We start from the raw sequence: 12222 nt of genomic DNA on the forward strand, positions 1-12222 counted from the left end.
GTTTCTCAAGAGCAACAAATGAGAAAATGGACACCTCAAGGATTTGGAAAACATATATAATTTTTAGATAATTACCCAAACTCTAATAAGAAAACCCAGAGTTTGTGAAAACACGATATCTTTTTGTATTTTTTTGGTTTTTGAGACAAGCTCTTATGTATCCTAGACTAATTTCAAACTTAGCTGAGCTTTTGCCTCCACCTCAGAAGCACTGAGAATACAGTTCTGTAATACCACACCTGACTTTTCTGTGTTTAACTCTTAATCGAGAAAGAAGACAGAAACTTGCTGCACTCAGACTCCAGCATATTGGATTGACTGGTGTTCTAAACAAGGAGTAATAACTAACCCCAGAAACCACACAAAAAGTATGAGTAGATACAAATGCAAAAGCATCTTTTTGGTTTTTTGTTTGTTTGTTTGTTTGTATGTTTTTGTTGTATTTTGTTTTTCAAGACAGGGTTTCTCTGTAGTTTTGGAGCCTGTCCTGGAATTTGCTTGTAGACCAGGCTGACCTCGAACTCACAGAGATCTGCCTGCCTCTTCCTCCAGAGTGCTGGGATTAAAGGTGTGAGCCAACCACTGCCTGGCTGAAAAAAAAAAATCTTCCTATGGTCAGTGAGCCACTTAGTTTTATTAATCAACTTGATACTAAAATCCAGGAGACTCAAGGAGGGATTATCTAGACTAGGTTGGCCTGTGGCTTCTCTACAAGGGATAATCTGGGTTGTGTTAATCATGGTGTGAAGACTCACCCTTTGTGGGTGGCACTATCCCCTAGGAAGGGAATTCTGAAGTCTAAGAGTGGAGAACTCTAGCTGAGAACTAGAAGGCATGCACTGGTTCTTTGCTCTCTGCTCCTGACTGTGGATGTGATATGACGAGCTGCTTCAAGTCCCCGCCACCCTGAGCTCTCCACAATGACAGGCTGTAGCCTGGAATTGAAAGCCAAACAAACCCTTTCTTCCATGAGCTGCTTTAGTCAGAGTATTCTATCACAGACACATAAAACTCACAAAAATAATCTGGAACAAGTTTCTGTGATAGAAATTATTGAAATGTGCAGACAGGACATAAAACTGACTGAAAAAACCTTTGCTCAGATGAATCTGTTAAATTTGCTTTTGACTATCATGAGAAAAACAAAGATGAATTAAAAGACAAAGTAGTTGCCTAAGTTTCTTGGTGGATGAGGTCCTTATTGATCTTTAGGAAGATGATGGCACAGATTGGATTGAAGGAGAGCAACAGCATCCTAAAGCTGTAAGAAACCTATAAGCACAATCTTTACAATTAACAAACTTCTCGTTGAGGATTTAGATAACAAAATGTTTAATCTCCAGTATGCATTTCCAGAGTATCCACATAACACTTCTTGCTCATATAAGCATATGCTCACAATCTTAAGAGGTAAGTTATAAACCCTATTTCTATTTTCCAGTAAAGGAAGAGGCAGAGAAAACCTTTTATAGTAATACCCATTCCTTGCCAAGATAAAGAAGAAATCTAGCTGGGCCTGGTGATATCAATTCAATCTACAATTCAAGCTACAATTCCAAAGGTTGAGGAAGGTGGATCAATAGTTCAAGGCCAACCTGAGTGTGGGCTATAGGAGCCAATTCAAGGCCTGCCTGGCCAACTTGGTAAGAAGTATGGTCCAACCTCAAAATAAAAAGCAAAAAGAGGCATAAGGACAGCTCAGTGGTAGAACACTTCAGATACTTATGTTCCTTGGCTAAATCCCAGCCCTAGAAAATAATTTTAAATGAGAAAAAGAAGAAATTTAGAAGGGCCACTCACTGAAAAAATTTACCATTCTATCTGAGTAAGGAAAAGTACCATAACCAATTTCTTACTCAAATAGGAGACAGGAAAATGGATAAGTTAGTTCATGTTGTGGGATAATCTTTTTGTACACTGTGAAGATATGACTTTGCCAAGGCACCTTCTCATTGATTTTCTTAAGGAGCTGAGTGGCCAATAGATAGGCAGGAGAGGATAGGCAGGATTTCCAGGAAGAGGGAAAAGGAGGAAAAATCCAGGTGCATAGATTTTGCCTGCAGACTGGGACCACATCAGACCATACCAAGGAGAGGTAAATGTCCTACACGGCAGACTGTATATAAAAAAATATAGGTTGATACAAGAGCTAGTTAGAAACAAGCCTAAGATAAAGGCCAAGCTTTTATAATTAATAATAAGTCTCCACGTTGTTGTTTGGGAGCTGGCCATCCAAAGATAGTTCAACAAGAAAGTTTGCTACACATTCAGGCATTGAAGTACATTCATTTAATCCAAGTACTCAGATCTCGGTAAGTTCAATGCCAGTCTGGTCTACATAGTGAGTTCCTGCCTAGCCAGGGCCACACGAAAGGACCAGATTCTAAATAAATAAACAAACAGACAGACAAACAGATAATAAATAAATGAATGAATAAATAAATAAATAAATAGAGAAAGAAATGAACAGAAGAAAATAGAGAGGTTGTCTCACTTCAGTTGGAAGAGTCAACCAGTCACCACAAAATTCCTAAAAATTATTTAGTAAAACATGCAAAGTAGCATTTTTTTTCGTGCTTTATAAGTCCATCCCAGTGTCTGGAATAGTAGGCTCTAAAAACACTTTTCTATATTTCCCTCTTTGGCAGAAAGGCTTTGGGGTCAAATGCCTCAAAGAAGCAAAAGGCTTCTTTGTTAATGGAAGTCACATTGCCCCAAGTTTCCTGATTTGTAAAAGTCCTTCACAAGTATTCAAGCAATAGCCAAGCAAATTAAAGACCAAAGAAAAGTAAGCCAAGAAGCCCATAAAGAATGTTGAAGTTTCAGGGTTATAAGCATATATTTTTTAAAGTATTTATTGTCATGTAACTTATTTTAAATCTGCTTGACTTTTATATCATGTCTCAGCTTGGCTTTAAACAGGTGGACCTGGAAAAATATTAAAGGAGAAGAGAAATTGCCTAGTAGCTTCATGAAGATAGTATAAGTAAGAAAAAAATTAAATGCTAGAAGATCCCAGGGATAAGTCTAAAAAAGTTTGGAAGGCTAAGTTAATTTTAATAAGCCAGAAATGAAGGCAATGAAGGATTATAGGGAATTATTAAAGGGAGAGTCTTTAAGTTTTGAAGCCAGAGACTTCAAAGCAGGAAATCAAAAACAGGTACTGTTTTTGAGCAAACAAGAACAGCATGCTGATAATTTACTGAAGTCTGATGTCATTTCACAAATGACTAACACCATCTTCTGAGGTATAAAAAGAAAACCACAGATGATTGGACTGAACTATTTGAGTTATCATTTAAAAAAAATCTTACTTCTTATGATCAACTCGCTGCACTGAGCCCTGACTGCCTAGGTTTGCCTGTGAGCACTTTCCATCCAAGATTCTCAACCTGCTTCCTAGTAGACATGTTTTTCTCCACTGGGGTTAATACACCTCACCCATCACTTACTGTTCTTCTACTTTCAACCCATAGGGCAGTTTTGAAGGCATAAATAAAAATGATGACTATTTGATGTGAAGCTTCTGACCCGGAGGAAGTTTGATTAGCTGGCACAGTCTTGAGTGAGTTTGATACAAAGAGGATAATCAATGTGTGCTAGAATTGGCTAGGCTCAAGGTATGGAAAAAGTGAGAAACAAGATGTTGAGTGTGATCGTCTATTCTCATTGTTAACTTGACTGGATTTTAAATCCCCCAGGAGACACAGTTCAGGCAAGTCTGTGAGAGGGAATCCAGAGAGCTTTCATCCAGGAGAGAAGACCCAGCCTGAATGTGGGCAGCACCATCCCAAGGCCCGAGGTCCAGAAATGAATTAAAAGGGGAAAGTGGAAGACAGCAGATCATCGGTATTGACCTCTGCTTCCTGTCTTCAGGCAGAGTGCGACCAGCTGTCTCACGTTTCTGCCATCGTGCCCACTTCACCATATTGTATCCACTCAAACCATGAACCCAGACAAGGCATTTCCTCCTTAAATTGTTTTTCTCAGGTTTTTTTTCTCACAGCCCTGAGAAAAGTAACACACATTGAGCAGTACGGAAGATGACATCAACTGTATCCTCATTCATAGTGCTGGCTAGCCTTATGTCAGCTCAACACAAAATAGTCATTGGGCAAAAGGCACCTCAACCTAGAAAATGCTGCCACCAGTCTGGCCTGTAGTGCAAGCCTAGGGGGGGATTTTCTTGAATGATGATTGCTGTCAGAGGCCCAGCTCACTGTGGGTGGTGCCACCACAGGGCTGGTGGTCCTGGGTACTAAGATGCAGCAGGACAGGAATGCCATTAGGAGCAAGCCAGCAGGCAGCATTCTTCCATGGCCTCTACTTCAGTGTGCCAGCCCTGACTTCCTTCAGTGATGGAGTGTAACGAATGATTCTAAGTTGAAATAAACTCCCAGCCACCCACCCCAGGTTGCTTTCTGTCATGGTGTCTTTCACAGCAATGGAAATTCTAACTATTTTGCCCTATGAAGATAGGATTGCTATTAATTGCCTGACTGAAAATGTTCACTGTAAAGAGTGAAAAACAAAATGTTTCATGAGTGTGCACTGATGGAGTTTTACAAACAGGGAAGTCTCCCTGTGCCTTCAGAAGATGTTGGAAGCATTCTTACTATACTCTTTATCCCCATGAAGATATATGGCATCACCAAGTCAAATTCTGTAACATTATGTACTTAGCATGAAAACTGTAGGACCGATTCAGAGTCTGGAACCTTAGCAAACACAAACGTCCCATGAGAGTTTCTTCAGAAATCTAGACATAGATTTTCAGAGATTTGACGGTCATGTCATCAGTCCCTGTAGTAAATGTTCACTAACACAAGGCACAACAGGAGGGCCAGGACCTCAGAATTCTGACCAAAACATCAAAGAGTCATGTTGACAAGCAACTGGTACAAAGAGTCTGTCCCCCAAATCTGGAACCATCCATCCAGGAGAAAAATGTGCTAGCTAAGGGTGACTGTTCTGGAAGACCTTGTAGATCCACAGATTGGGAACAAGAGACTCCAGTGCCCCCTCATCCAGAGAACGCTCCCATGTCTCCTTATTAGCGGGTCTTATTCTAGTTACTTTTAGAACAGAAAAGATAATTCACCTCAGCCAGATTATAACATCTAACACTAGCTGGTGTGTATGGGCAACATCCTTTCTTCTGCAGTCCGCAAGGGCTCCAGATGCCTTCAGCTCACTGACAAGTGAGTACCATCTGGCAGGGATGGTGGTACAGGTCACTGTGATGCAATCTTTTTCCCCACGTGACTTCTCTGATGTTGAACAAGGTATGAAGTTCGGGTAAAGCCTTTTCCACATGTGTTACACTGGTAGGGCTTCTCGCCAGTGTGGATTTTTTTATGTTCGATAAGACTTCGATTCTGAATGAAGCTTCTCTCACACTCATTGCACTGGTGAATCACGGGAGTTTCAGTACCATCCCGCTGGCTCTCCACCTTACTCTGACCTCTCCAAACCTCTCCAGGCAAAGACCTGGGAGCAGTTTTATCCCCGTGGATCCTCTGGTGTCTCAGGAGATGTGAGCTACGCCTAAAGGCTTTGCCACACAAGTTGCACTGGAACGGCTTCTCCCCGGTGTGAATTTTGTGATGCTCAAGGAGACTGCAGCTCTGGGTGAAGGTCTTCCCACAGTCATCACACTCGTAGGGCTTTTCCCCGGTGTGGGTTCGCTGGTGCTTGATGAGGTTTGAGCTGTGACTGAAGACTTTGCCACATTCTTCACACTCATATGGCTTCTCACCAGTGTGAACCCGCTGATGAATGACAAGGGCGGAGCTCCCAATGAAGGTCTTCCCACAGTCTTCGCACTCGTAGGGCTTCTCTCCAGTGTGGATTCTCTTGTGTTTGGTCAGGCCTGAACTTTGAGCAAAACTCTTCCCACATTCATGGCAATAGTGCCGCCTGTTCCTTGCGGCGTTCGTCTGTGTTGCCTGTAACTTGCCTTCCTGCTCACTGGCTTCTGCACCTGCAGGAATCTGAACAGTGTCTCCAGACTGGACACTCACTGGCTGCTCGGGCTTTTGTTCTGTGTACTCCTCAACCGGAGGCAAGCCCCTGGTTTCCGTCTTCATTTCCACACCTGAAACACAATTGTCAGGAAGTGTTTACTAAGGCTGCAAGGGAGAAAGCTCTGAGAAAAACAGCAAGGAGGCAAAAGTTATAGAGCTCCCTGAATGCCAAGGACAAATATTTAAAGCAAATATTTAATAGTTAATTTATTTTTAATAAATAAGGTGGTATGTTATTAATTATTTATTAATAAGTTGATTAATTTTAAAATTTAATATAATCTAGAGTATATCAATTAAACTTTTTTATGTTTAAATTAAATATTTCAATGCAAAAATAACGGTGGGAATAAAGGGAACAACAGGAGTGCTGGGGAGGAAAGAAACCTGATAGGAACTGGAATTCAATGGAAAAACAGGAAGTGGGGGAAGGTGGTGAGGACCAAGACCATGAAACCCAATGACGAACCAATCAGCATAAAAATTCCTAAAAACCATTTAATAAAACATGAAAAGCGTCATTTTTGGTACTTTATAAATCCTTTCCAGTGTCCTGGACAGTAGGTTCTAAAACTATTTTTCTGTATTCCCCTCCTCTCTAGACAGGCTTTAGGCTCAGGATCCACAGGTGGGGGTATGGACTCTAAGAAGAACAAGGCTGAGATATACACTAATATTAAATAGACCTCAGATATACACCTAAGATACTAAAGGTGGGATAAAGGCAACATAAGCAGCAAGTGAAAATATTTCTGAAAGGCGTTCTAATAAACTAAGGAAGTAAGGACTTCAAAAAGTCAATCAGCGGTCGGTGATACGCATTTTCACCTCTGTTCAAATAATCACTGACAAGGGGTTTTCTAAGGTGGAGACACCATCAAAGAACTCCATGCCTTGCAACGTTCAGTAGGTTGTATTTACAGCAGTTCTACTATTGCTGGGTGTGGTGGTCTGAATGAGAACAGCTTCCATAGGCTCAAATGGTTTGAATACTTGGTACCCAGTTGATGGAACTGTCTGGGAAGGATTAGGAGGTGTAGTCTTGTTGGAGGAGGTGTGTCACTGGGGTGGACTTTGAAGTTTCAAATGCCTATACCTTCCCAGGTAGCTCTCTCTGCCTCATGCTTATGAATCAAAATGCAAGCTCTCAGCTACGATGCCAGTGCCGTGCCTGCTGCCATACCCCCCATCATAATGGCCATGAATTCTAACCCTTTGAAATTGTAAGCAAGCCCCAATAAGCTCTTTCTTCTATAAGTTGCCATGATTGTGGTGTCTTCTCACAACAACAGAAAAGTAACTAAGACATGGGGATACTCTGACTTTACAAATTGTACTTTGTTTTCTTTGTAGCACTCTTAAATATCCAAAATTACACTATTGACTTTTTTGTTATCTTGTACCACTAGAATATAAATCTATCAGAGCAAAAATTCAGTTTTATTGATGGTTCTAGTCCCAGTACCAAACAACAATGCTATGGTAGAGAGGCCTCTAAAGATACATATACCTACCTACATACCTACATACATATATACAACATATACACACCAAACTGAGATCAGTATGTTGCTAAAACTAGATTAATTGCTTCTAAATATCAATTTTAATTGCATCTTAGGATTCACGGGATTGGTTAGGAAAGCTTTCTTTTTTTTTTTAATTTCCCTTCGTCAGTCTTAGAAATAATTGGTGGTGGGCATAGAAAGTAATTGTCAAATAGACCCATCTTTTAGGTGACCATTAAATGAAAGTAAATGAAGTCTTTATAATAATTTACACAGTGTAGGACTGGGAATGTGGTACCTCAGTGGTAGCATGTTCACTTAGCATGTATAAGGCACTGAGTTGGATCCCTTCCATCACACACACACACATTCTCTCACCTCTTGCTTGTAAGGGTGAACACTCTGAAGATTCCTGAGACGAATGCTTGAGCGGACTCTTCCTTGGCTGGGAGTGGCTACTTTGTGAGTTCTGGGATGGCTTCAACAATGCCCCCTTGCAGCAGAGACGTTCTCGACTCCATTCACCATTTGGGACCTAAAAGTCATTCATTTACTTTTATTTATTCAACCAAACTTTCCCATCGCACTCTGTGTGAGGACTTTCTCTTACCACACACTGATTCTAAGAGCTTCGTGAATATTAACTCATTGAAATACAGACAGCCCTGTGAAGTATTGGGAGCAGAGCAAGAAGGTCCTTGCACCCACAGGTCTCCAGAGAAACCAGAAATGTTAAGCATACAGGATCGTCTTTCCAAAGGGAAAGATGAAAAACCTGTTCTTCCAACCGGAAAGCTGAGAACTGGAAGTGATTAATGTTCTGGTGATCTGTGTTATCTGTTGGGTCAGGCCATAGCAAACTCTTACAACCAAGACTGGAGGGGGCTAGTAATCCAAATGACCCTTATAGCCAGAGGGTCCCCAAAGTTCCCACAATGACTAATATCCCAAATGATCTCTATGGTATCTGTATGACTGAGACCAGGCCAGACCCTTAGGCTGTTAAGCTAGTGCAGGTCGCTTATCTCTAGAACCCATTCTCTTGGAAGAAATGACAAGTACCCTGACTTGAGTCTCAATGTAATTAGGCTTCCTCGTGCACTGGGAATTGTATCCCACCAGCAAACTTTTCTGAACTGTTCCGGGCTCTAATACATTGGGAATAAACAGCCCGCTACTAGACTCCCCAAAGTCTGATTCAGGTTGACGAAATCAATTTGTTTTCTTCTTATCTCTTCATGGAGTTCACTTTCCTGTATGGCAGCTGCAGGGACCCTCCCCATTCAGTGAAATATGGAATTGTTTGGGATTTTGTAGCTGAAACTGAGGCCTGGATTAAGCAGCTCGTCCGTTTCATCGAGCTCCTAAGTAGCAAAGTGACAATGGGAGCTAAGGCAGAACAGCCACAGAGCTTATGGATTAACCATCTTTTTGCTCCCTTGCTCTGTCTCTCTACCCTTATGAAGCTGATGGGAAAATCTACAGAAGTATTAATATCTTGTCTGAAAAATAAACATAGTAATTTCCACTGAACAGGGGTCTTAAGAAACAAATTTGATTGCAGTATGTGACACCAACTCAGACAGAACGTAATAGGTGGTGCATCCTCTTTAAAGTTTAGTTTCCTTGCAGACACATATAGTAAAATGATGCTCAGAATTTCTTACATCTTTCACAAAGTCTTGAACTGACTGTCCACTGTTACAGAGCTCAGGACAGCAGTTCTAAGGTCAGAATCTTGGTCTCCTGATCACTAGTTAGAAGGTTCTAATCACGTGTCCTCTGATGCAAGGACACTGGAGGCTGAAGAAAGGAAATCTCCTAAAAGAGGCCAAAATGTATTTACATGTGTGGATTAGTGCTGCCCCAACCTTATCAAGAGATGCTTTTCTACACGGTTGGCAGCAGTTAATGTGAAGACTCAGAACTAGTCAAAGAGCTGAGAATAAATGGCTATTAAGTGCTTATCCTTAAATAGGACATCTCCATCAACCCCTACCTCTCACAGCTCAGGGAATCTCATGAAAGATAGAGCAGAAAGAACCTGGGATGGGGAAGAGTATTGCAAAATGCTACTTTCTGGAAAAGACATGGCTACTGACTCAGAAGTTCACTGCAGCTGTGTGAACAGGATCAGACAACATCATCAGTCAACATTCCAGCGAGTGCTACTAACTGGACTTAGTAGGTTACAACGAGGAGGGTTATATAAAGGGGGGAAAATATAATGGAGACACATAGTTAATGTGTACAGACTTCCCCCCCCCCATACATATCTGTATTCTTTTTAAGGCCAGAATATGGAAGTTAAAACCAGGCCATTTTCTACCAGAGGATCAAACAAGGGGTCCATATATTTGGACAGGAAAAAAACCTTTCTAGATTCTAGGAAAACTGTGGAATTTCCCTCCACTGTCAATGAGAACAACAAAGCAAGGTGGCTAAGGACGACAGCACTGAAGATGCTGTCACATGTGACAAGCCAAGAAAACACGTATCAAGTCGTTTGTGCCCACTGCCACTGTGCTCAAGCCTGTCCTCGGGTCTTACTCAGCACACCGGTTAGGAGCTCACATCTAACCTCTCACCACTCAGCTCGACACAGTCTACCCGAGCTGCGCTAGCTCTGAGTTCTCCCCAATCCTTGTACTTTCCTTTGTGCTTTTAACTATTCTGAGGGGTCCAGGCCACTTCGCTGTTGCCTCAGGTTCCCAGTTCAGACTAAGAATTCGCAGGCTCTAAGCAATGCCTCCCTTGGATCTTGCTCGAGGTTTCTGGAAGGCACAGGGCATAGATATCAGACCCTAAACCTGTTCCTTCTACCTGTGGAGGCGTCTCGTCCAGCTGCCTCTCCAAGTACTCCAACAGCGCCACCACCTCCTCCCCGCTGTCGGGGTGCTGCTCGCGCACCCAGGCCTGCAGCTCCCCTGGCAGGATGGTCAGGAACTGCTCCAGCACCAGCAGCTCCAGAATCTGCTCTTTGCTGTGCATATCTGGCCGCAGCCACTGTCTGCAGAGCTCTCGGAGCCGGCTCAGCGCCTGCCGGGGTCCAGCAGCCTCTGGGTAGCGGAAAGCGCGGAAGCGCTGGCGGGAGCGGTCGGATGCAGGGAAGCTCAGCCAACTGGCCTCCTCTGCCAAGGAGGAGACCTCTTCCTGTTCCACGTTCACCACCAGAAGCCCACCCCCCTCTTCTGCCGATGGAGCGATTAGGGCTGCGCTCGCCTGTGGCTCTCTAGCCATTCTGCGCCAAGCCTTGGCTCACGCAAGCTGCAAGCTGCGGATCCTCAGAGGATCCTCTGAAGATGGGAACTCAGTATGGACCGGTCTCCTCCTCTAGTTTTCCGGGACACACGGAGGCACAGCTGCACGGATATCTCCGACAAGCCTTGCCTTTGCGGAATCCTCCTTTGCACTCCAACCTAACCCCACAACAAATATTCCCAATGATGCCCCGGTCAAATAAACTACATCCAGACACTGGCTGGAGCACAGGAAACATTGTGGAAACCGAAGCCACTTCCTGGGCTCTCTAGGATGCTCTTCTCAGTGGTTCTATCCGAATTAACTCATTAGTGACTCTATCAGTACCTCAACTCAAAGGAGGATTGTTGGGGGAAGGATTAGAGCCCGGGGTCATACTGGAGTGTATATTTAAGCCCAGGAAATAAGTTGCCGGGGATCTTTGATTCTCTTCCGATCTAAAGCTTACCTTCATAGTTGTCACAATGCTGACATTAAAATTTAACCGGGAAGTAGACTTTGCAGAAAACAAAGTTGGGGCCTGGTAGGAAATTTGGTACCTCTTAGAAACCACAAAAGAAGCAGGACACTCACTTGCCTGGAGAGTGTCCCGCCCTCTTCCTGCCTCTCCCTTTCCTCCCCTCTGGGCCAAACTATCTGAGAGAAAATCATCCCGACCCTGACTCTCGTCCCCACTGCCTACCATTTTGTGGACCGGTAAAGCGCCAGTGTGGCCGCTGCTATGACACCTGCCCAAATAGCTAGAGTCCCAACTCTGCTGAGCGCAGAGACTCCCAAACCTGAGAAAGGCAAACGGTCGTCCATTAAAAGGAACCCAATACACAGGTCAGCCAGGAGCAATAAACTTTATTTCGACCCTGATTAGAACAAAACGACTGTTGTGATGGGGCAAGATGGTGCACAAGCTCCTCCATCCTAGATTCCTGCTGAGGCCGTTTCCAGGTTTAACTAGAACCTGATCTCCTTGGGGTATCTTATGGAAAACTACCCAACTCTCTGCTGGGAACCAAAGGTCAGGATGTCCTATCTAACGTACCTAACTTTTGTTGAAATTGCTTGTTTGTGCGGAACTGCCTCCCGCTAACCCTTTATCTTAGTTGTCTGTTTGTGCAGAGTCCCCCTTAGGTTGGCTAACCTCTTATCTGAGCTTCTGTTAAAACTGCTGGCTTCAAATTGCTTACTCTGCGAAGTCCCCATTCCGCTGCCTGGGGGAAGCCTCAAGAGGTCTCTCTACCCTTTAAAACCTCACGTTCTGGACAGTACACCATACCTAGCTCCCATGAACACTTGGGTGTGGTACCAGCCAGCTGAATGAAGACTTCAATTGGCTATAGGCTGTGTCTGAGGGGCCAAGTCTGGTAAGCCTCCCATCACTGTAAAAAGATACAGCTGAGACAATGGGAAAAACTAGAAGGCAGTAATATTAA

At 43.3% G+C, this 12222-nt stretch overlaps 1 protein-coding gene across 1 annotated transcript; it reads right to left on the bottom strand.

Moving 5' to 3' along the window:
• Positions 1-204: 204 nt before the first annotated feature.
• On the bottom strand, positions 205-10998 carry LOC126501749 (zinc finger protein with KRAB and SCAN domains 3-like). Its single transcript, XM_050142596.1, has 3 exons — positions 10358-10998; positions 7913-8069; positions 205-6097 (listed from the first exon to the last, which is right to left on the bottom strand). Exons 1-3 carry the CDS (start codon positions 10772-10774, stop codon positions 5235-5237), a joined length of 1437 nt encoding a protein of 478 aa, XP_049998553.1. The 5' UTR covers positions 10775-10998; the 3' UTR covers positions 205-5234.
• Between the last annotated feature and the right edge of the window lie 1224 nt (positions 10999-12222).

The sequence above is a fragment of the Alexandromys fortis genome, unplaced genomic scaffold (genome assembly GCF_014885135.2).
Source record: "Alexandromys fortis isolate MF-2015 unplaced genomic scaffold, M_Fortis_MF-2015_v1.1 scaffold_5, whole genome shotgun sequence".
NCBI classification, from domain to species: Eukaryota; Metazoa; Chordata; class Mammalia; order Rodentia; family Cricetidae; genus Alexandromys; species Alexandromys fortis.